This window comes from Zootoca vivipara, chromosome Z (assembly GCF_963506605.1).
Source record: "Zootoca vivipara chromosome Z, rZooViv1.1, whole genome shotgun sequence".
Taxonomy (NCBI): Eukaryota; Metazoa; Chordata; class Lepidosauria; order Squamata; family Lacertidae; genus Zootoca; species Zootoca vivipara.
Window position 1 is genome coordinate 11,227,854 of NC_083294.1, and position 24,914 is coordinate 11,252,767.

Consider the following 24,914-nt stretch of genomic DNA (forward strand, 5'->3'; position numbering starts at 1 on the left):
GCTCCACCCATTTGTGTGTGTCCTTCCTTTCCCCCTCATCCATACAGTCATACCTTATGATACGTCTGCTTCATATTGCGTCTTTTCAGGGTACGGACGCACCGAACTTGGAAGTCCTGGAATGGGTTACTTCCGGGTTTGGCGCGTCCGTAACCTGCGCACATGTGCAGAAGCGCTAAATTGCGCTTTGTGCATGCTCAGAAGCGCTGCATTGCGTCATGCACAGATGTGGCGCTTTATGTTGCTGCCTTTTCATGTTGTGAACGGGCCACCGGAACGGATCCCGTTCGCAACATGAGGTACCACTTTACAACATTCACCAGAAACAACTTTTGTCCCAAATGTTCTCCCTGCTAAATCTGGAGTTCCCCTCTACTCAGAAAACCCCAAAAGGACATTTTCCATGTACACCTTTATTCGTTGTTGTTTCAATGTGGGAGTTTTTGGTGTGGAGCAGTTTCTACAGAGGAGGGTTGCTTGAAACAGCAAACAATGGAAAACGGAGAATGGACATGGAAGCTCCAGGTTAAAATCACATCCAAATATATGCCACTTCATGTAAGGATTTCTTGGGGCAAATGTCAAATGTATACCAGCTCTTGGTTTTAAGACTACTCCTTTTCCTTGTGTGTTTGTTCCCATAATTGGGATGGAGAGGAAAACCCACCCCTTAGCCTTTCTTGCAGGTAGCTTCCTTTGGTTGAATTGTAATCTGTTTTATACTTTTCAACTATCTTTTTTATATATAAAAAGCACCCATATTCTGAAAAGTTTCAGAGGCATACCGATTGATTTTAAAGACAATCCATTAATTGATAAAAAGGCGGACCATTAATCAACACAACGGTTTCCAAGCCGTTGTGTCATTAATGGGTGCCAGCAGCAAATTTCTAAGCAAATGTGGCAACTGGGATCTTTCCAGCCACGGGTGCCAAGAGCGGGGGCTGTTCTCAGTTCTGAGGATTGTTTTACACAGGGCTGCTCGGTTCTTAATCCACGTCTGACAATACACACACGCACACAGTTTCCATTTTAATGTCTGCTTTTGGCACTAATGGCAATGCCTTTTTTGTTCTTTTGGTTTTTTTTAAGCTATCACGGATAAAATGTGTTTTTCCTTATTTGACACAACTTATTCCCCCCCCCCTTTTGTTCCTTGCCTAGCTTGTGAGCTTTGGGTTTATCACAGACACGCACACAGGGGTGTTTTCTTTTTTTAAAAAAAAAAAAAAAGATGAGCAAGTGCTTTCCAGTTGTTCTGGGATGCTTTGTGTTTCGTTTTGTGTACAAGTGGTTTTGTTTTGTTTTTATTTTGCTTTGTTCTCTCACCTCTCCTATCCCCTGTGTGTGTGTGTGTGTATTCACATGCGCCTTTTTTCCTTTCCTTATTTTATTTATTTATTTTGCTAGTTGCTTGTTTCTCAGAGTGCAATTGGTTTCCTAAATGCCTGGAACCAGCTACATGTGCCATTTCTGATTGCGCCGGCCACATGGGGACTCGCTGCGCTCCCCCCCTCCCCCTGCAGCCCACAAATCAGCTGCTTTTTCTGCATCTGTTCAAGAAAGTCAACAAGAGGAGAGAGAGAGAGAGAGAGAGTATTCATTTTCTGGACAAATCAATGCTGCATCAAGAGCAAACTACACTGGCACAGGGAGAGAGTACTCTTCACACGACTGGGGCTGGGGGGGGGGGGAGGAAGGGAGAGCAGGAAGGGCAGAGGAGCCATAATTGAAACCCAGCCGCCGTAAATTTTGAAATTAATTGTCTTAACACGTTCCATCTCGTAACCAATGTGATGTCCGAGGCGCCCATTTTTGTTTTTGCCTGTGCTTTTTAAATATTTGTAAACGCTTTGCTGAGTTTGAATTATGAGAGGATTACGATGAGACACTTAACTCCCGTTCCAGAGAAAGCATTGTCTGCTCTTTTTCTCTGCACCTTCCTCCTGCAACCCATTACAACCACTCCACAAATTCTTAAGAGAGGGAGAAGCATTTCAGAGCCTTAAAGGAGTCAAAGGTTGAGAATGGTCATCGCATGCCTTTGAATTATAACAGCGTTTACCAAATCTCTGTTACTGTTTTCTGCATTAAAACTGGAGGGGTTGATTTCCAGTGTGTGTTGTAATATTTAATGACTTGCCCTCAAAGCAAATTCTTCCTTCACTTGAGTTGAGGGCCTAGTTGTTGCCGATCTGGGTGTTCCTGATTAGGAAGAAGCCTGCACAAAGCAGAGACTCATAAAGAGACGAAGCAGGCAGCCTCATCTGACGCTGAACATTGTCTTTATCTAGAAGGATTGAATGATCTGCTTATACTTGATGCAGAGAGGTATAAGAGTTTTCTGTCTTCAAGTGAAGACTTCCTGGAATGGAGGGTAGGCCAGATCATGACTCGTGCAGAGACGCAGAAGGGAGCCTTTTCCCAGGGCGGGAAGGTACATTCTATATCTCAGTGTGATGTAGCAGAATTAGACGGCAGAGCATCTCTGAATGGGCAGGTGCATTATGATCACAGGAGTCTCTAATTATCTAATTAACATTATGTCCCATCACACAAGTCCCCTTACCATTAGCACCCTGCTACAGCATTTGAAATTTGCTAGATGACTAAACTCAGATCCCTCCTTGAGGCATGGAATTAGTGGGTGGGATTTTTCTTGGGGCACAAATCAATTTGCTCTCCATCTACATTCTTTCAGTACTAAAATGGGAACAATACTGGTCTACCTTACAGGGCTGTTTCACTGGGGGGAGATGTTAAGAAGTATAAATAACTAAATGTGGTCTGCACTATTTATCTGTCCCGACTCTGTCTCATCTGGAGTCCTTTAACGGTGATGTGGGGAACCATCTTCTGCTCCGAGGGTCACAATCCTTTCCAGAGAACCTTCTGAGAGCTGCATGCCAGTGGTGGGCATGGCCAGAGGCAAAAGTGGGTGGAGCAATCAGGATAATGTTTTTATCTTTGTTCAGCAGGCTAATTTCTAAACATCCATCTCTCTATTTCATCCATGGAAGCAAGAAGTTTTAGCAGAGTTCAAGTACATATTCTGGACAAGCAAAAGCACTGTGTGAGCCAGAGCCAATGAGGTTGTGTGGCTAAGGGAGTGGGCGTGTGGCTCGGGGAGAGTTATGAGGGCCAGATAGAGAAGCCTAGAGGACCACAGTTGACTCTTGAGCTCAAGGTTCCCCACCCCTGCTTTAATGTTTTATTTCTCCCCTCCCTCCAAAAAAATACCCTCTTCCCCCCTGCCCCAGCTGAAAGAAATCCTGTAAATGTATTGTCTGTTTTCAGGCCCTCAGTACCGGCTGGAGAAGCAGAACGAGCCCAACGTCCCTGTTGACTTAGACTGTACCTTGGAGAGCCAGAGCACTTTGGAATTCTGCCTCGTCCGCGAGAATAGTACGTTGTTGGCCCTTTCCCTCCCTCTCTTGCGCTCTCGTAAAAGCTGCCTAAGGTCACATTGTTTATGTCCTCTAGATCCCCCAGGCTGGGCAAGCAAAGTTAGAAGAAGATCTGGCTATTTCTTTATTTTCTTCCTTCCTCTTCCCAACCGCCCCCCAAAGCCATCTTCCCTCCCTGCCAGAAAGACTTCTCTTTCCAAAACTACAGTGATTGATTTCCATACCTTTTCGGTTAAATAGTCTGCACCCTATCACTTCATGATTAATCTGTTTTCTGCTAACCTCTGTGCTTGTGAAGTTACGAGCCTGTTATGAACCTCTCCCTTTCCCTTTCCCTCTCCCTTCCTCTCCTGCCCCGGTCACCGATCTACCCCTGCTGCTCCAAGAAACCTGAGCAAGGATGGCCTGGCTTGTTACAGAGGTTGACCCCTTCTTCTCAGGCTTTTACCAGCATTCCTTCTACTTTTTATTTGTTTAAAAGCATTTCTAAACCACATAATCTTTAATCTCTTAAACCAGCCCGCCAGATCCATTGCTCATTGACCAATCAGGTCATTCTTACATACCTGGGTGGGGAACCATTTTAGCTCCATTGGCCGGATCCTTATCAAGATCAACCTCGCAGGCCAAATCTGAAAGGTGGGTAGGTGAACTAGCATTCTCAATAGTGGCTTAACTATCAGTCCCTCTTCCCAGGGGACTCTGGGAATTGTAGCTCAGGGAGGGCACTAAGGGTTTCCCAACAACTCTCAGCAGCCTTAACAAACTACAGCTCCCAGGATGCTTTTGGGGAAGCCATAACTGTTTAAAGTAGCATAAGCTTGTCTACACAAAAATGTTTTAAGCATGCCCAAAAAAGAGTTCAGTGAAAGAGCCTGTCTGATGTCAATAGATCATCATGGGCTGAGTGAGGTCCACTCCCTTGACTCAGAGGTCGTGAGACTTTTGAAGCTCTTTTGTAAGTGACTCTGAGAACCTCTTGAAACTATAAAGCAGAATGTAAGTATTCTAAATAAATAAGCACACAAGCAAATCCCCACAACAACCCTGTGAGGTAGGTGAGGCTGAGAGGGAGTGACTGGTCCTCAGCATCACCCAGAGAGCTTCATGGCTGAGTGGGAATTTGAACCCTGATTTCCCAGGTCCAAGTCCCAGACTCTAGACGCTATACCACACTGGCTCTCGTTTAAAAGGGCGTTATCTCATAGCCCAATATGTTAAAGTTTGCTGCGTCTTTTCTCTTAACTCAGTGTTTAAGGCATATCAAAGTGGAGGGGAAAGAGAATGTGATGAATTGGACAGCTGTGAACGAGCTCTTCACATCCTTTGGAAGTGGCTGCAATTGCACGATACGTTTCGGTCTAATTTTAGCTGCTGTAATTAAAGTTAGTTGTTTATTCTGATAAAGGAGTTTCAGTATGAGAGTTATTTCAGATGATACACTCACAGTACGTATGTAATGTGTATGTGTTATGTATATATGCAATATATGATTGTGTGAGATATATGTGTGTGAGAGAAGATCTCCATCCATTCTCTGCACAGAGCTGAACAGATGCTAGTGAAATGCAAGCCAAAATTCTTTTTCAGCCAGTGTATCATTTATATTTCAAAGGGATTAAGTTAAAAAAGAGGGCTTTGCGTTAGCACAAATACACAGCAAGATGTCTCCTTTTCCACAGAGCCCTTGCTGCTGTCAAAAGGATTAACAAAACACTTCCCATATTTGGGACTTTTGAAACATACAGTAAGACTTGTATTTGGAATGCCATTGCCTATTCTCTCTCTCTCTCTCTCTCTCTCTCTCTCTCTCTCTCTTTTTTACGAGGTCCCCCAACTATTCACGCTTAATTTACTTTTATACCTCCCATCCAGCTTCTGGAAAGTTCCTGGTTCTCATTTCGTCGTTAGATAGTAATTAGTATTCAAGGGAAATTGGTCTTAATATATTAAAATTGGTTAAGTGCCTTTAGACCTGTACCAAAGCCAATGTCTTATTGGAAAATGTAATTGGGGACGCTGTGTATGTAATTAATTGAATTACAATTAAGAACTTTCATTAAGCAATATACTAGTACATTGAAGTAATAAGGGAATGTGGGTCTTTTTGTGGGGGTGCTGCATGGTTAACCTTGTGTTGTTATTTTCTTGGAGAAACAGGAGATTTGTTTGGTCTCTGATGTAGGGCTGCCTTATCAGCTATGGGTTCCCAGGTGGCGCTGTGGTTAAACCACTGAGCCTAGGGCTTGCTGATCAGAAGGTCAGTGGTTCGAATCCCTGTGACAGGGTGAGCTCCCGTTGCTTGGTCCCAGCTCCTGCCAACCTAGCAGTTCGAAAGCACATCAAAATGCAAGTAGATAAATAGGAACCGATATAGTGGGAAGGTAAATGGCGTTTCCATGTGCTGCTCTGGTTTGCCAGAAGCGGCTTTGTCATGCTGGCCACATGACCTGGAAGCTATACGCCGGCTCCCTCGGCCAATAATGCGAGATGAGTGCGCAACCCCAGAGTCGGTCACGACTGGACCTAATGGTCAGGGGTCCCTTTACCTTTACCTTACTAGCTATGGTTGGGCTCCAGCTCCCATCAGCCCCCACCAGCTTGGCCAGCAGTTGGGGAGGATGGGAGTTGCAGTCCAGTAACATCTAAGGGTCATGGTATGGGCTACCCTTGCTTTGATGTTTGAAGCAGCAAGGCTAAATATTACTTCTTCTGTATTGTTGATATTCATTGCCATTTTCTTGCACTGCTCCCAAGGCAGGAACATAGGCAGCTGTCTGGCACTGGGTCAGATCACTGGGTCCATCTATGTCAATATTGTCTCTACTGATTGGACGTGCTTTAGGCAGGAGACATTCACGGTCCTTCCTGGAGATGTGTCCTGAGCACATCCAGCCAAGGAGGACAAGCAGCCAGTAGTTTAATTCTTTATTGACAAAAGCACGTGCTTCCAGAAGTTCCTAAGGTGCACTGGATACTTATGCACACATGCTCCTAGTGACTATGTAGCTGGCATTAAGTTTCCCAACTGAGTAGTTGAAGCAACAGTGGGACCACCATGCCCCTCCCCTGCCCAGCTTAAGTACCCTCACCTGAAGAAGCAGAGTGCATGCAAACTGAGACTTCTTCTGCGCTTCCCTCTTGAAGCCTCCCCTGGTTCTAGGAGACAGCAGGGAAGAGGGCAGTGGAGATTTGACCAGTTCACCCCTCACCTGACCAGCCTATTCCTGTGCCCCCACCTCCATTTCATGACTGCTTGGACCCTTCCCCTTCCTTTAGCCCAGGCTCATGGGTGGCACCAAACCCCATAAATTGCTGCCCCTCTCTCCTGAGTTAGCTTCCGCCCCCCCTGCCTTTGCCACACACTCATCAGAGCCCTGCTAAGATGCTGCCAGAGATTGAACCTGGGACCTTCTGCATGCAAAGCAGATGCTCTGGCACTGAGCTACAGCCCTTCCCTTAGGACATGCCTTAGACAAAGTCAGGTGGTTGGTACTCTAGCCCAATGTCCACATTCATTTGCAGTGGTTCATTAGGTTTTCATACAAGAGGTTGTCTCCAGGTTTTACTCAGGGTAAAACCACTGAAAGTAATGAACCAAAGTTTAGTCGTGCATGGTATTTTCAATGGGTCTACTCTGAGAAGGACTGGCATTGGATACCATCCAGGGGGTTGAATCTGATCTGGAGAGCTGCTGCCAGTCAGTGTAAATAGTACTGGGCCAGATAGACCAATGGTCTGACAGTATAAGGCACTTCCTGTGTTCCTAATAAGCCTGGAGCTGCAACCTGTTTGAGAAGAAGCCATACCCCCTAAAAGTAGAGGACTCGTATGTTGGTTTCTTGGGGGATGGGGAGTCACTCTGCAAATCTGTGTGGAGGGAGGGGCCAAGGAGAAGCCATGCCCCTATAAGAAAAAAGGGAGTCTGTCAGTCTTGGATAGTGGGGAGCAGGCAGGAAGCAGAACCTTTCTATAAAATGGGACTATCTTAGTCCCAGGCTCCCATCTAGTGGAAGAATTCATCCCGGAAGCCTGATCTGGGGATCCTGGTGCTGGAGGCTAGTCTTGATTTAAGGCTGTTTCCTGTGTTCATATTGTCAGCTCATATATCACAGATAGCTCACTTTTTCTTTTCTTCTTTTTTGTCAGTGGTTTTCCTAATAATGTCTGTTCTTTCCCTGCTGTAGAGGAAAAGCAAACTAAAAAAAGTTTAAACACAATACCTTTCTCTGCTTCTGCAAAAGGTCCTGTCAAGGGTGCATTTGAGAGCACATGTTGCTATTTCTCAGAATCATGGCAGTGCCTGTGACTTCAAACAATGAAATGTGTCCATGTTCTTAAGAATGCACATGAAATAATTTCAACAAAGGCTCTTAAAATCTGCTGTGTGGGGATTCCGTTTATGTTTTATTTAGTCTTTGTGGCTCAGCCTTGGATTGATTTAAAGCACAATGCTACTTTCACTCAAAAGCAAGCCCCACTGTGGTCAGTGGGGCTTGCTCCCTAGTAATGGTGCATAGGGTGGGATCCAAAGACTTGAGACCAGCCGTTCCCCAACCTGGTGCCTCCAGACATTGTTGGGGCTACAATTGCCATCAGCCCCTAAGCAGCATGGCCAATGGCCAGGGTTGATGGGAATTGTAGTCCCAAGATATGAAAGGTGCCTGGTTGCAGAATGCTGGTCTCCCTCCCCACTTCCACTGAAATTACACCACCACCCCCAGGGGCATTGGGGGTGTGTGTTTCTGGTGTTTTGTTGTTTTGTTGTTTTTCCCTTCCAGATCCTCACATAGCTATTCCTGACATGCCAGCTGCTGTTGCCAACACTGCCACTCAGCTGTTACTTAGAGCTTCACATATTCTCCAACAACTCCAACTTCCTGCTAATTCTGTTTCTCCTGCGTGGGTGCTGTTTCATGGGCCTTAACCCTTTTGACTCAGCTGCTTGAACATGGCATTTGTGCAGCTTATTATCTGTCATATGGGGCAAACAGATACACCCCACCACCCTGAGTCACATGGGGCACATGCGCCACTGCCTCTCTGTGCAGCCGAGGGTCAGATTTCTGCCTCCCTAATTCAAGCATTTGCATATATACCTCTCATTGATTTTGTACCCTTTATTTTGTTCATTTATATATATCACATTGCTGTTGCACCATTTCTTCCAATGAAGTCGGTGACCGTGTTGCCTGTGAGGTTGGTTCTTGCAACTTTCCAAAGATATGGGTTCTAGATTATTATCAAGGGAGTTAATAAGTGAGCATGTTTACTTGTATTACTGATTCACAGTGCGGGTGCCTTAGAGCAGGAGTGGGAAAATCATTTTCAGCCCGAGGGCCACGTTCCTTCTGTGCAGCCTTCCAGGGGCCACATGCCCAGTGTTGGTTGGAGCCAAAGTGTGTGGGGCAACAAATGTTAATGTTACATTTTTATAGGAGGCTAGTTTTGTACATACACACCTCTATCCTAGTCACAGACAACCAAAAGGCATTATCAGAGTTCAAGGAGGACATACTCTAGCCAGGAACAAAAACACTCAAGGAAGGTGAGAAGCAAGACCAATGGAGAGGCCTAGAACAGCCCCTCCTAGAGGTCCAGAGAGGTCTCATTTGTTCATATAATCAGCTGGTCTGAGAGGACATTGCTGTCTAATCTTGTACCATTCATATTTATTAATGCTTTTAAACTGATCAGTATAATACCGTCTGCATCAGTTAACAAAAAAGATCAAGACTTTTACCAAACTACATATCTAGACTTAGTTGCTTAAATTTGCAGCTCTAAGTGAGAGAGTCTGTCATATTTAGGCACAACACACATAAAAACAAGTTGTGAAGTTTATCAAATGTCAAAAAATCAGCAAGTGTCTTAAGTCTGATGATCTCCTTTAAGCTCAAATTCTTTTGAGTAAATTTAGAAGGCCAGACTCAGCCACCTCTGAGTCTGAGGTTGCCCCCCACCCCACCTTAGAGGGCTCCCTTTATCCAGTGTTTATCAAGGCTGAGAAGTGTAGTCAAGACATTGGCGAGATGATGAGTGAACAGCCTCCAGCCCTTGGCATACCTTCAAAAAGCCTCTGTGAGCAGTCAGTTGAGACCCCTTGCAAAAGCAGCCTGTTCATTCCACAACAACCAGAGTAGAGGGAGGTTGATTAGGGAGGCATACCCCAACTTTGGGGTTTTTTCTTGCCAACTGCTGGCTTTGAACAGTCAGCATGTGTTGCCCAACCATTTACCCCAAGGGAATGAGACCCTCAACAGAAAAGCAGTTGCCACCCTATGTTAGATTAATCAATTAAATGTTTCGATTAAAAAGTGCTGCTGCTGAATTTGCAAATTTTATTAAATTGTTGCAGAGAATGAAATCAATTCATCACAGTAAACAATAAAACTGTTTTAATCAATTAATCAAATGAACTTCTGATTCAAAATCAATGCTTTTATGCAGCAGAGATTATTAGCTTACAGTTTTTGATAGATTAAAAAGCTAATAAACCAGTAGATCATATTCATTCATCCCTTATAAAAAGGTTAGGCTTTCAAACGCCATCTTGAAAGAGGCATTCTATCTTGCTTGTGGGAGAGAAAGGGGAATGTCTCTACAAAACCTGAGGCAGGATTTGAACCTGCCATTTCCCAAGCCCTAACCCAAGCTCACCATAGCTCTTACCCCAGGCTTCTCAAAACTATTTAACAATGCCATTATGTGTAAAAGAATCACATATATAGAAGCCATTACGTACACTGGTCATGCTGGCCATACTCTGCCTCCTCGGAGGGAGCAGTGCTTCCGAATACCAGGTGCTAGAAACCGCAGGAGGGGAGGGTTGCTCTTGTGCTTGGGGTCCTGCTTGGACCCCAAACATCAGGAAGAACTTCCTGACAGTAAGAGCTGTTCGGCAGTGGAATTTGCTACCAAGGAGTGTGGTGGAGTCTCCTTCTTTGGAGGTCTTTAAGCAGAGGCTTGACAGGCATATGTCAAGAATGCTTTGATGGTGTTTCCTGCTTGGCAGGGGGTTGGACTGGATGGCCTTTGTGGTCTCTTCCAACTCTATGATTCTATGATTCTATGGGTTCCACACCTTGGTTGGCTACTGTGAGAACAGGATACTGGACTAGATGTTCTTATACAGGCATCCCCCCATGCACACATGTGTGTGGCTGTGTATGTGCATGGTGACAGGAAATAAATAAGTAGAATCATACCAGGAAACGGCAGGTGAGAGACTGAAGTAGAGCTCATCCGGACACCCTCCTGTGCCAAGCCAGGCTCCCCAAAAACAGGGCCCCCAGACAGCTACAAGTAAAGAGAAGAAGGGAAGAAGAGGGAGGGAATGGGGCAAGAGGCACGGGGGCGACAGAAAGGGGACACCCACTGCTTCACCACCATTGGGACCCTCCTGCCGCTCCTGCTGGCTTCCCTCCACCAGCCTCGCTGAGTGGGCTCCCTGCCTCCATCCGCCCCACCCCGCCACTTGGCCATACCTGAGAGACTGACCTTCTCAGGAGGAGGAGAGAAAGGTGGTGACAGTGAAGGCGGCTGCTTGCATGGAAAGTGAGCAAGGGTTCCTTGCGGGGAAATCGCGGCACCCAGGAAGGAAACCTGACCCAACCTTGCTTCCCGTGCAATTCCCCGCTAAAGACCTCAAGCCTTGCAGGTCTCCTGGAGCCAGGTTTGTTCGCTCCCTCGGATTATAAAGGAAAATCTTTTATCCCTCTCTTTCCCTTTTTATTTTTATTTTAAAGATGCTTTTTAGAGGGTGCTCATCACTTTACATGATTTCACTTATGCATGCAGGGGCCCAGAAGGTAGCCCCACATAAATAAAAAAAAACTCCTGCTCAGAAGGCTTGTTGAAAGAGGAAAGTTGAATCTGGAGCATGCATCATTACTTTTTGTTCAGCTGTGTTCTTGGTTATATGTTATGATAATAGTCCATAGCGTGGTCACATTAACCTGGGAATCTGTAGTAGAAAAACACTGTCATGATTCCGGAGGAGTCATTACCATCCACCTACCTGCGTAGGACTGGTGTGGTTACTGTGGCATGCAGTGTTGCATTTGCTGAGAGATCCCATTTGTTGTGAGGCACAAAGGAAGTCAAACAAGCCTGATTTACTTTTTACAGTTTCAGAAGTCCTGTTGGATTTTGCGTGGCACAGCATTGGGGTGTGAAATTGCAATGACGGAGCCATCTGCCTTAATCCTTGCATCCCAATTGAACCTTTCCCTCCCTGTGTTTTATTTAGAGTGATTATGCAGCTTTTCAGAGCATATTTTATCTGGTTTACCCCACCCCATCCCACCAGTTCTCTATTAATTGGGCTCTATTATTATGAAGACTAAAGGACAGAGTTTGGAGGTCACACCCTTTAAAAAGAAAGAAAAAAGAAAGGTTGTGTTCTCATCCTTGCTATTTAAAATTGCCTGCTGAAATTACACACGCTTAAATTACACCCAGGACCAGTGAGAGCCTGCCCAAACTTGGGACCATCATTTGGTCCCCCTCGTGGGGAAGGGAGTTGCACAGTTTGCCTGGCTGGCCAGAAGAACCACCTTTCCACCAGTCACTGCTTGGCCACATGGATTATATAGTTGTGAGAGCATCTTCTGCGGATCAGTCTCTACAGGGACAGCTTTGGGGCCACTATTGCTTGGGGAGCTGGTCTGGTGGTGGGCATGCCTGTCATGAACAAGCTAGTCAGATGTTCACTCAACAGCTGAAACAAACTGTACAAGGCAACATGCATGGCCAGCATTGTGTTAACATTGTTGTTGTTTAATCAGAAGGCTAGTTTACAGCATCTAATGGGAGTTGTACTCCAAATCAAACCAAAGCTCTGCTACTGGTAGCAGCAGACCAGATCACCCTCCATTTCACCAAGCTGTGGAATGGACTTTGGGCAGTTCTATGGTGCCTTTTTGACTACCCTGACCCTTATTACATGAAGTTTGTACCTGTTCTCAGGCATGTTGTTCAATATTGTGTGCAGCCCAGCAAATACCTGGACATGCTGAGAACTGAACTTGATTCCCACCTCTGCACGACTCAGGGGCTGGGCAAAAATAGCCTCAACAGCTCTTCTCCTTCATCAGCTACCTCCCAAGTGGATATCATGATTGGTTTCTGCTCCTCCTCATCCTTGTACCAACTTTCCTTTCTTGTAGATTCCTTGTCTGTGCCACAGGGAGCTTAGGGATGGGCCATGCACGGCCCCTACTCACCCCTTGTGCTTGCCTGTTTATCTTCCTCCCCTAGGCCCTGTAAGCCCCAGCTTCCTTTGTTACACCAATCCTACACCTTTTCCTCTTCACACACACACACATTTGCATCCTTGGGCACCGGCCAATGCCCTGATAGGATCCAGTGCCACAGTGTCTGCCCTTGCCCTATCCCTTAATTTGTTTTGTGGCCCAACCCTCAGAGCAGCAGCCAGTGACTGGATCCGGACAGCCTTTTAACTTAACCCACCTGTCTTCGCTCTGGTAGAGCATTGTAGAGGAGCTAAAAGTATGGTCAGCTCCAACCCCCCCTCACTGCTTTCAGCAGTGTCAGCCTGACCAAGTAAGGCTATCAGGTCTCACTGACAAAGAAACCCCCCCCCCAAAAAAACCCTGGTCAACAAGAGGCCCCCCCTCCAACTGGCCCTCTTGTTGACCAGGGTATGCTTCTCAATTCTAATGTGATATGTAATTTGTTCCCAGATCACTTCTCATGGGAATGGATAGCTTCCCAACTCCCACTAGGTGACACACTATAGACACAGCCATACCATATATTTAAAGCACTATGGTACAAATTTAAGCAGTCATGGCTTCCCCAAAATAATTCTGTGTTCTGTGGTTTGTTCCCAGGTACAATTCCCAGAGTGATTAAACAATACTCTTCACAGGGGTCTCTGCCAATTGTAGCTCTGCTCTTTGAGGGGAACAGGGGTCTCCTAACAACTGCCAGCACCTTTAACAAGCTCCCGAAATCCAGGGTGGGGTGGGGGACTGTTTAAAGTGGTATTAAAGTGCTTTAAATGTACCGCATGAATGTGACCTCTGAGAACCCAGTATAAGCCTATCACAAAATGCTTCAGGGCAACCAGGCTGGCCCCTTCCCACCTTCAGAGCAGCTCCGTGGTTTGGGATATCAGTTTGCCCACCCGGGGATTAGAAGGTCAGAGCTCTGGAAGCCTTATTACTACACTGAGCCCGTTCCAGCAACGTAAAAGTCTTGTGTAGAATTAATGTACAGAAATTGGCAAGCCATGTTCCCATTTTTACTGCCACTTTTCAGGCCTCTCTGCTAAAATCCCATCTTCTCATTTATTTAAAAAATTTCATATATATATATATATATATATATATATATATATATATATATATGTTTTCATTAATCTCTCATGACAAAATTTAGGGCTGCGAAACTGGCAGTTGTTTCGGCTTTTAGGACTACATTAGCTGGCGTATTAAACAAAATGTGTCACTCTCGCAGTATCTTCTGCAAGAAGCTAAATCAATTTCCTCAGCCGTTTCCATGCACCACTTTATCTAAAAGCATCTGAATTATCATTTACAGCTAAGATGCTTTATTAGCAGCTGGCTTGAAAATTGCTCTATGGGAGAGAAAAAATTGTGTGTCACTTTATAGTAATTTTTAAATTGGTGTTAATCCAACATAGTAAAGTATTTTTTATATAAGGGGGGGGGGGGGGAGACACCCAAAAACCTTTTTTCATAATTGTCATTTTGGCTTAATGAGATGTTATCTTTTTCTTTTTCTTCTTAATTTTTTGAAGCCAGCTCTACCATGGCAGAGAGAATGCTATATGAAGTAAATAATATTTGGGGTTTCCATCATAGAGCTGTGAAGATACTGGGCTTGACATAATGCCTTCTCTTAACTGAAGGCTCAAGTTGGGCAACTTTAGCCAAAAGGTTGAGAGGGTGTGTGTGTGTGTGTGTGTGTGTGTGAGAGAGAGAGAGAGAGAGAGAGAGAGAGAGAGAGAACACTGATATCTGAAGCCTTTTGTAGAGAGTTTAAAAGCACACAAAAATAGCTACACCAATTTACCAGGTATCAACAGTGGGGTACTCATGGACCCCCACAGCCCCTGTGATTTCTGTGATGGTGTAGAGGAGAGCCATGCCAACATTCCCTGGCCATATCCACACCATATGATACTACTTTACACAGTTATGGCTTCCACCAAAGCAACTTGGGAGCTGGAGTTTGTTAAGGGTTCTGAGAGTTGTTAGGATTCCCTTATTCCCCTCCGAGAGCTACAATTCCCAGGCTGGTTAAACAATCAGAACCTCTTCCTGGAGAACCCTGGACACTGTATCTCTGAGAAGGAAATACTGTAGGGATCTGTTAACAACTCTCAGTTTCCATACACTGCTCTGGTTCGCCAGAAGCAGCTTAGTCATGCTGGCCACATGACCTGGTAAAACTGTCTGCAGACAAACGTCGGCTCCCTCAGCCAGTAAAGCAAGATGAGCGCCGCAACCCCAGAGTCGTCCGCGACTGGACCTAATGGTCAGGGGTACCTTTACCTTTACCTTTAACAACTCTCCTCACCTCTCAAAGAGGATCCAAGGGTTATTGGTCTCTCAGCTGAGTTGATGGGAAAGCCTTGCAGTCCCTTTCCTTCAGAAAGGGGAGAGATATAAATTAAATTCGTCATCATCCTAATCTCTCTATCTACTTTTGCCTGATGGAGCTGCTTTTTTAGCAGAGCCAGTGGGGAGAGGCCTTGGAGTCCCACATCTGCATTTCCTGTAACCAAACAGGCAATATATTTGTGCTTATTTATTTGTAAGAATATTTATAAACCACTAAGTCACAAAAATATCAAGGCAATGTACAATAAAATAAAGTAATAATAATAATAATGTACAGAACAAATGGCCAACACTGACTCAATAAGTCTGATTGACTAGCATAGCTTTTCATTCATCCTAGTGCAGAACCTGCATTTTTTAAAATTCTGGTTTTGACCCAAAAGTGCATTTATTGGCTCACCTGCTTTGCAGTTCTGTCAATGACTTTTGCATGTAATCATTTTACCTTGCAGTGGTATGTCAACAGAAACAGGCCCTCTTATGTTTTTTACCTTTTTTTTTTTGGTGCAGGTTCAAGAGGCGAAGAGATCTCAGAAGAGGATCCACAGATCGACATTGCAACCGTCCAGGACATGTTAAGCAGCCACCATTACAAGTCTTTCAAAGTCAGCATGATCCACAGGCTTCGGTTCACCACAGACGTTCAGTTAGGTAAATTGGTTTACCCCACTCAATACTAACAAACAAACAAAAAAAACCACCCTACATGTGACCATTTACCTACCATCTTTGATTCCTAGTTTTTTCTTCACCGGCATTTACAATATACAGGTGAAACTCAGAAAATTAGAATATTGTCGAAAAGTGCATTTATTTCAGTAATGCAACTTAAAAGGTGAAACCAATATATGAGGTAGATGCATGACATGCAAAGCAAGATGTGTCAAGCCTTTATTTGTTGTAATTGTAATTATTTGTCGTTAGGCAGGTCAATTATAAATGGAATGTAATTAATGAAATGTAATAGCGATGTTTCTTTTTGTATTATTGTAACTGTTTGTTTTATTACTGTGGAATTTCCAAAAGAAAGCATTTGTAAAAATTAAAAGAAAAAAAATTGCATTACTGAAATAAATGCACTTTTCGACGATATTCTAATTTTCTGAACAAAATAAAAAATTCCTTCAGTAGCACCTTAAGGACCAACTAAGTTTTAATTTTGGTATGAGCTTTCGTGTGCATGCACACTTCATCAGATACCATGCACACGAGAGATGCATGCACACGAAAGCTCATACCAAAATTAAAACTTAGTTGGTCCTTAAGGTGCTACTGAAGGAATTTTTTTATTTTGTTTCGACTCGGACCAACACGGCTACCTACCTGTAACTAATTTTCTGAATTTTACCTGTACCTGTCAGGGACTGGGCAGAGGAGGGATGGTGGAGACTGCCTCCTCCTCCCCATTCTAACCCTTCCAGGGAGGAGGAAGAGGAAGACAGTATAGATTAACAACAGAAGGTTGCGGGAGATCACAGCTCAGAGGCAGATGAGGGGGAAAGTTGGGAAATAATGGGGGGGGAGGAGGAGGAGGAGGAGGAAGCGGGATGACAGCTGACGAACATGCGGTCTTTAGAAAGCATTACAAACCCTCTCATCTCTCAGAACCCGGTGAGCCTTGAAAGCAGGAGAGCAAAGAGCTCAAAGACAGAGGGCCCATAGCAGCACCCATAGTAGGGACGATGAGATTGACGAATGAGGAAGTGGGAGAGACAGGGTGGATATTCACTCAGGACAATGCCATTATCCAAGAGGCTGGGTTCTGTAGCCTTTCTCTGTAAATACTGAATTAAAAAAGGACGGTAATAAACCTTCCCCTGTCCTTATACTCTCCTGGGCAACCAGCTGGGAGCCACTGACAGCATCCTGACAATTCTTGCTATTGCGTAATCCAGGGATAGCTAATATGGTGCCATCCAAATGTTAGACTACAGCTCCCATCAGCCCCAGCCAGCATGACTGCTGGTGTGGAATGATGGGAGTTGTAGTCTAACAACACCTATGAACGTAAGAAGAGCCTACTGGATCAGCCGGTGGTCCATCTAGTCCAGCATCCTGTTTTCACAGTGGCCAGCCAGATACCCATGAGAAACCTGCAAGCAGGATTCAAGCACAAGAGCACTCTCCCCTCCCCTCCAGCAGTTTCCAGCAGCTAATATTAAAAAGCATTATTGCCTCCAACAGTTGATGTAGAGCAGGGGTTCCCAAACTACGGCCCCCGGGCCGGATGCGGCCCAATCGGCCTTCCAATCCGGCCCGCGACGACCCCCGCCGCCCGCTGCCGCCGCCCGCTCTCACGGCGCGCGGCGCAGCAACGATCTAAAAAATCGGCAAAAAATCGCCGAAAATCCTTTGTGCGCATGCGTATGGGCCTCTCCCGACCCGGAAGAGGTCATTTCTGGTGCACTTCCGGGTCGGGGGAGGCCCATGCGCATGCGCACAAGCGATTTTCGGCGATTTTTTCCCCGCCCGTGTGCGTGTGCGCATGCGCACGGGCGCGCACTCCCCCGCCCTCCAGCCCGCTGCGCACGCACTCCCCTGCCCTCCGGCCCGCCGCACGGTAAGTCTGGGGACCCCTGATGTAGAGCATAGCCATCATGGCTAATAGCCAATGATAGTCCTCTCCTCCATGAATTCTTCCAGTCGTTTTTTATAAAGCCATTCAAATTGGTGACCATCACTGCCTCCTATGAGAGTGAGTTCCCATAGTTTCGCTATGCACTGTGTGAAGTACTTTTATCTGTCCTGAATCTTCCAGCATTCAGCTTCACAAGATGTCCACTGGAGGGCACCACATTGGCAACCCCTGGTGTAGTCCCTACACCCAAATGGTACTAGGATGGTAATCCCCGCTCTCATTTCCCTTTCATGCTTAACTCTGACCTCAGATGGGGGAGAGGGGTGGGATGGGAGGGTGCAAAGGGAAAGGCTGGACTGAATTTTCTGGAGTCCTAGTTTTCTGGGTGAAATTTTGTGTTGAAAATGCAATGGAAAAAACACAAGCAGTCTGATTGTCATTTCAATCCAAATAATTTGCATTAAGTTAGATTGTAGAATTTCTCGGTGCAGAATTTTGAGTTACTTGAGCTTCTTTTTAAGCCCAGTGTGCACCCAGCCCTGATGAAAGCTTCACCATTGGCCTTTTGCAGCCTTCAGGTCTCAAGCACATGTGCATTTGTGTACAAGAGCCAGGCAATAAGATGTTTTATTTCCTGGAAAGTTACATCCACTCTGAGGCTCCCCACACACACATCTTTTCTGCTTTTTGTTTTTGCTTTTTGGTGTGTGTGTGTGTGTGCATGTGCGCGCGCATGTGTTTATTGCACTGTCTTGTTAAGGAAGGATTTATATGCTGGTGCTGACTGACCTGTGTTTTCTGCTCTTGAGCAAACTATCTAGGAGTGATAGTTTCCTTCCAGGGAAGTTTGACTCACTTGTATCTGGAAGCTGTCAGAAATAAGAGCTTGAAAAGGTCATGACAGATCACTAAAGATAAATGGTGAACGCAGAGAGGCTGTTACTGGGAAAACAAATGGCTTTTGTGTCTTTTGGAATGAAGGGACAAACTTTGCCTAGAGTCCTGGTGTGACCATCCCCCTACACGCAAATTTGTAAATCCCTTGTGTATTTTAAAACCAGTGTGGTGTGGTGGCTAGAGTTTCAGACTAGGACCTGGGACACCAGGGTTCAAATCCTCACTTGGCCATGAAGCTCACTGAGGGTGACCTTGGGATTGGCCACTGCCTCTCAGCCTAACCTACCTCACAGGGTTCCTAGCAGGATAAAATGGGAAGTGGATAAAAGCATGCATGGCACCTTGAGCTCCTCGGAGAAAAAAAGGTGGGATGCAAATACAGTAAATAAGATTTACCTCATAATTTTAATTTTATCTGGTTTTGTGAAATATATTCAATTGGTGGAGGCTGCCTAGAGTTTACTGCTCCCCTGTACACAACCCCTGCATGCGCCGTGAGAGCAGAGAGCTGGCCATCTCCTCTGCACTCTGCCTGCCAATCAGCATAGAAGCAAATGGCCACACTGGATGGAAACTGGTGCGGTTGTTATGCTATGCTTTTTTAGGTTATAGGAATTGGAGGGGGATCTAGGACGCAGGTGGCGCTGTGGTTAAACCACAGAGCCTAGGGCTTGCTGATCAGAAGGTCGGCGGTTTGAATCCCTGTGGCGGGGTGAGCTCCCGTTGCTTGGTCCCAGCACCTGCCAACCTAGCAGTTCGAAAGCACGTCAAAATGCAAGTAGATAAATAGGAACCGCTACAGCGGGAAGGTAAACGGCGTTTCCATGTGCTGCTCTGGTTTGCCAGAAGCGGCTTTGTCATGCTGGCCACATGACCTGGAAGCTATACGCCAGCTCCCTCGGCCAATAATGCGAGATGAGCGCGCAACCCCAGAGTCGGTTACGACTGGATCTAATGGTCAGGGGTCCCTTTACCTTTTACCTAGGCCATTTGCAGCATAAAGTGGAAACAACAGATGACATTTTTGTTCCAACAAGTTTTCCTAGGTGGACAAAACAGGTCTCTGCCACAGGCATCTTCTCTATGCTGGGTTGCAGCCAATGCCAGTTCTATCGCATAGTAAACACAATGAAGCTAATGGGCTTGACCTACTCAGGCTCATTAACTTCAGGAGGTTGGATGCAACCCCTCAGGTTGTTTTTTTAAAAAAACAAACACTCTGCTTTTATTTTCCACTTGTTTTTAACTCTCTTTGTTGCATTGCCTTGAGACATATTCGCAGAAGGCAAAAGAGTATTAGTAGTCATTGTCGTTGTTGTAACAACAATAACAGGGTGCGTTCAACAAAGGCTTACCGATCAGTTTTCCAGCCAGCCCAGAGCTTCCTCCAGGATACTATAAACTGCAAGGGACTAAAAGCTTCTTCAGTTTTCACCATGGGTAGTCTCAGATTGGAGTACCAAACTGGAGCCCCATATTCCTTCTCAGCTTGCGTGCACCTCTACATATCTTCCCCCTGTAAGACAGCTTCCTACGCTTAAAAAAAAAAACCAAAACCAAAACTCTAAAAACAATTGTTATTGGTTTTTAAACAAATACAATAACAATAACCATTGAACATCCAGCATTACATCTAGTAGTGTTTGTTCTGTCCATTGACTTTAGACATTAATTCACACATTTCAGTGTTCAAACCTATTGCTTAACGTAACCTCTCCACTGAGAAGATGGAGCAGGTATTATATGGACTTGATTTTGGTCATTAACATAGTTAAAGAAAGGGGTGCCTCCCTGTTCCTTGGAAGGTGTCTCTATTTGCTATGCCTTTAAGTGCCCTCCTGTGTCTGGTGAGACACTCAGACATTGCTGTATCCCAGATATTGCTTCCTGCGTTCTTATTTGAATCGGCCCTTTATTTATAATCCTGAGGACTAGAATCTTATTCCATTTTTACAGGAACTAACACTGCTCAGTGATAGAGCACCTGCTTTGCATGAACTGTTTACAGCATAAGCCTCTCTCTGTTCATGTGCAACTCATCCCAGATCTCATTGGCTCATTCAACTGAACTACAACGATTGTAATATTTGGGGCAGAAAACCTGCTTTGCATGCAGAGGGTTCTCAGTGCAATCTCCCTCAACTCCAGGTAGGGCTGGGAATGTCTCCCGCCTGAAATCCTAGAGAGCCTTTGCCAGTGAGGTTAGACAGAACAGAGCTAGATGGACCAACCGTCTTATTTGGTATGAGGCTGCTTCCTACGTTCCTGTGATGCTATTTTGTTTGTTGTTTGGTTAGGACCAGGCGCAAGAAAAATGCTACAGAATTGATCAAACTACACAGGTTTCGGCATAGTGCAAACCCAGCCAAATCTCCCCCAAATGCTACAGAATTGATGAAACAATACAGGGGTGTTCGGCATTGTGCAAATGCCCCCCAAAAGGGGGGTGGTGGTTTGCAATAAATGATGCAGGGGGAGAGCAAGAGGGGGGTGGGGACGGAATTGACAAAGGATTCGTGGTCCTGCAGATCCATGCCTGAGCGAGGAGGTGCGAGCGATGCAACGATAACAGTTATAATAGATGGGGGTATACAGCAACAATTTGCAGATAAAAATAATAGGAAGTTTAAAGTGCATTTTACATGATAAAGGAAAGATGAAATGGGGCGGGAGAGGGGAGTTTGCTTCATCTGAGGTGGCTCTGCAGCCTCTGCCTTCATTCGTGTGTGTGTGTGTGTGTGTGTGTGTGAGAGAGAGAGAGAGAGAGAGAGAGAGAGAGAGAGAGAGAGAGAGAGAGAGAGAGAGAGAGAGAGAGAGAGAGAGAGAGAAGTAGCCTCCGTAGGAAAAGATTGATGCAACCAGAAGTGACCTTGGCTTGGAGCAGGAGTCGGTGATGTATGTATGAGCATCTCTCGGCTAAATGGACCCAGATTTGTAGTGCTAATATACATGGAAACCCAGAACCAGACTCAGGATGGCAATAAATCAACAGCCACTTTGGGTGTCATTTCTGGTTTATATTCCACTATTGTTCTATCACTTTAATTCATGTCACTATCATCTGTTCATCTGGAACAGTTTTATATAATTTTCCAGTGGAGTTACCTGACAAATCCTATCAAATTAACATGGGTGCATTAACAATATTGACTCCACTCTGTGCGAATTCTTGGAGTGGCACTGAATGAAATGTTTTTTGTGTGTTTTTTTGCTGTTCGCCTTTTATGTTGTTTTTAATAAAGGGAAGAGAAGGCCCACAGGGACTATTTGTATTTGTTTTTTAATCTATTGAAGAAAGAGGGTGTATGAGAGAAAAAGTATTATGGTTTGTTTCCATTATAAAGTAGCTGTGCCGTTTCATTCTGCGCCACAGCTGGGCAAAAAATAGGAAGAAGTTTTTAACGTCAAGCCAACAGCTGCTAGTAATATTTTCGCAGGGGAGATATGTAGATTTGTTTATTTACTTATTGGACAACTGATGCTCTGGCTGCCAAGAGTGAAATGTTCTAATAAGGAAGCTTCTCTCCTGGTAGAGAATCCAGCATCTCCTCTCTCTCCCCCTCTTATTAGTTCACACACTACCAGCATCCTTTTGGGCTCTTGACACCGTGCGTAATTGAAATATGGGATCCGGGATGGGAGGGGTGGGTGCTCGGGTGACAAATTGCACCACTTGATTAATTGAAATGCGCAGTGCCTTTGCTGGCGGGGCTGCTCCCAGCTCGGCTGCAGTGGTCAGGTTCCAAATGAGGGTTACGCTACATTTGGCCGCCCGCAGGAGCTAAGGTTAACACAACACGCGTGGAGGTCACCTGTTCCTCCTGCCTCCTGTTTCTGTTTCATGCCAGCTTGTCATGAGCTGGGTAGGTGCAGCAGAGTGAGTGGCTTAAGGGCAATGCTGGCTGCCACCTTGCTCCATCCCTGTAGTGGCGCCCACCTGCTGAGTAGGTTGCAAAACCCATTTGTGGTATAGGGCAGCAGGGTCTATTTGCAGGCAGGTCGAAGGAATGCTCCCTCCCTCCCCAAACCAAGAGCAGAGAAAGTCTGCCTTGGGATGTTTAGCTGTCTCCTATTTGTTTCTACTCAGAGCAGAGCCATTGGCATTAAGGAAACCTGAGTTACCCGAGTCCATTAATTTCACTGGGTGTAAACCTGGTGTTGTCCTGGTGGCCTCAGCATTTGAAAGAGGAAAAAAATAAGAATCCTGGCCCCCAAGGCTAAGCCTCTGTGGGGGTTTTTATATATATATAAAATTCCTATCCTCATCTCTCATGTATACCTATACACCTGCCAGTCACAGTCCCAATCCTAGCTTGGGATACAAACCATAGACATTGAGAGTTTGCCAATGGGCCCTTAAGGCACATGGAATCTGCTGGTGCATCTTGTTTGGTACAGGCAACTCCCAATTTATGTGGGGTGTGTGTTACATTCCAAGGCACCACATGTTTAAATGAAATCACGTGCTGTGCTTTTCCGTATATAAGACAAGGTTTTTTTAAAATAGGGTTAAAAATCTGGCGGTGTCTTATATACGGATAGTGCATATGCCCATTTTCTAAATTTGGAGTCCCCAAAAGTAGGGGGTGTCTTATTCATGGGGGCATCTTATACACAGTGAAACACCACTGGAAAAGCCTGCAAACACCCTGTTCTGTCCTTGCTCTGAATCGTGACTTTTGGGGTCACTTCCGGGTTTAGCGGTTTTCCCCAGTTTAAGATTGCTTATATGCTTACAGTATTACAAACAGGTCTTGGCTGCCTGGATATTTGAATCTGTGGTGTTCATAGCAAGGTCTGGGTACTAATTCCCTGTGTTTGTATATGTGAATATTCCCATAACAAGCATTTAAATAGCAGGACCTGCTTGTAAATTCACAGTTGTACAGTTAAAAGGAACCTTTGCCATAGTTAGCAGATAACTTTGCATGCATCAGACAACCAGCAACAACTTTAAGAAAAAACCAGATCAGTCTGTGACCAAGAAGTCACAGAGTCTACAGTTCTCCAACAAAGGGGGAGGAGCCAAGGAAAAGTGGACTGGTGGGAGAGGGGAGGCTCCAAGCCCCCCCCCCCCCCCCCCCGTACACTTCCAACCTTGCTCACTAGGAACTCTCCATGGTGCTGAGACAACAAAGCTGCCTTGTCCTGGGGTGAGCTCCTCTGCAGGGCAGTCATAAAGAATAGATAACATCAGTATTCCTACTGCTGGAAGACTTCAAAGAGCTGACTGAAGGTCTTTTGAAAATCTCTGGAGGAAGTTGTCATACCCAAAGAACAGATTGTCTGTTGATCCTAAATAGGTACTGCTCCCCCCCCCCCCATGGGAACTGACTCCAGGAGAGAGTTTGCACATCTAGAATCCATTCTTTAAAAAAGGTAAAGGACCCCTGACAGTTAAGTCCAGTTGCGAACGACTCTGGGGTCGCGGCGCTCATCTCATTTTACTGGCTGAGAGAGCCGACGTTTGTCTGCAGACAGTTTTTCCGGGTCATGAGGCCAGCATGACTAAGCCACTTCTGGCGAAACCAGATCAGTGCATGGAAACGCCATTTACCTTCCTGCTGTAGTGGTACCTATTTATCTACTTGCACTTTGATGTTCTTTTGAACTGCTAGGTTGTTAAGAGCTGGGACCAAGCAACGGGAGCTCACCCTGTCACAGGGATTTGAACTGCCAGCCTTCCAATCGGCAAGCCCTAGGCTCTGTGGTTTAGACCACAGCGCCACCCACGTCCCATAGAACTCATTCTTAAGGAGTGCTATTTTTCTAGAAAAAGAGGTGCCGAAACTCACCATGAATGCCTCCATTGTTCTCTTATAATGGCAATGGAACCCACCTGAGAGGTGCCAAAACTGAGTTCCGGTGAGTACCCACTGTTCTTAAGACATTCATCTGAAACAGATGAAAGGACCAACTTGCCATAGATATAATGTTTGAAGAGAATTATGATAAACTCACTCCTTTTTAATGGGTTCTTTGGTAATTCCTTCTATTTCCCAAGTTCAGGAGTGTGTGCTGATCATTAAGTAGTGAACAAACAGCACCTTCAATTAATAATAGGAAGTTCTCTGCATGCTCAGGAAATCACACATTATTCAGTGTTAGGAGGGTGGAACTGTAGGAGAAAAAGAGAGGCAGCAAATTATTATTATTATTGCTATCATTATTATCTATTAAATTTGTATGCTGCCTTTCATCTAAATATCACAACATAAAAATAAATACAAAATGAGAACACAAAGTACATAATAAAACAAAAATGAACCAATTATGCTGCTCCCACAAACACATTTAAAAGCCCATAGAACGTTTAATCAGAGAAATGTTTTCACCTGCTGCCAAATATATGTAACAAAGACACCAGGCAACCCACCTTGGGAGAGCATTCCATAAACAGGGAGCCACTGCAGAAAA

The 24,914-nt window shown here is 45.2% G+C and overlaps 1 protein-coding gene across 2 annotated transcripts in view; it reads left to right on the forward strand.

Annotated features, from left to right (window-relative positions):
- MAPKAP1 (MAPK associated protein 1) overlaps nucleotides 1-24,914 on the forward strand; it is a 195,870-nt gene that overhangs the window by 139,161 nt on the left and 31,795 nt on the right. The window contains exons 10-11 of one of the 2 annotated variants that reach the window (XM_060270140.1): nucleotides 3,298-3,405; nucleotides 15,533-15,673. In XM_060270140.1, the coding sequence (XP_060126123.1) occupies nucleotides 3,298-3,405; nucleotides 15,533-15,673 (249 nt within the window). The remainder of the gene's footprint in view (nucleotides 1-3,297; nucleotides 3,406-15,532; nucleotides 15,674-24,914) is intronic. The other variant, XM_060270141.1, reaches the window with a different exon arrangement.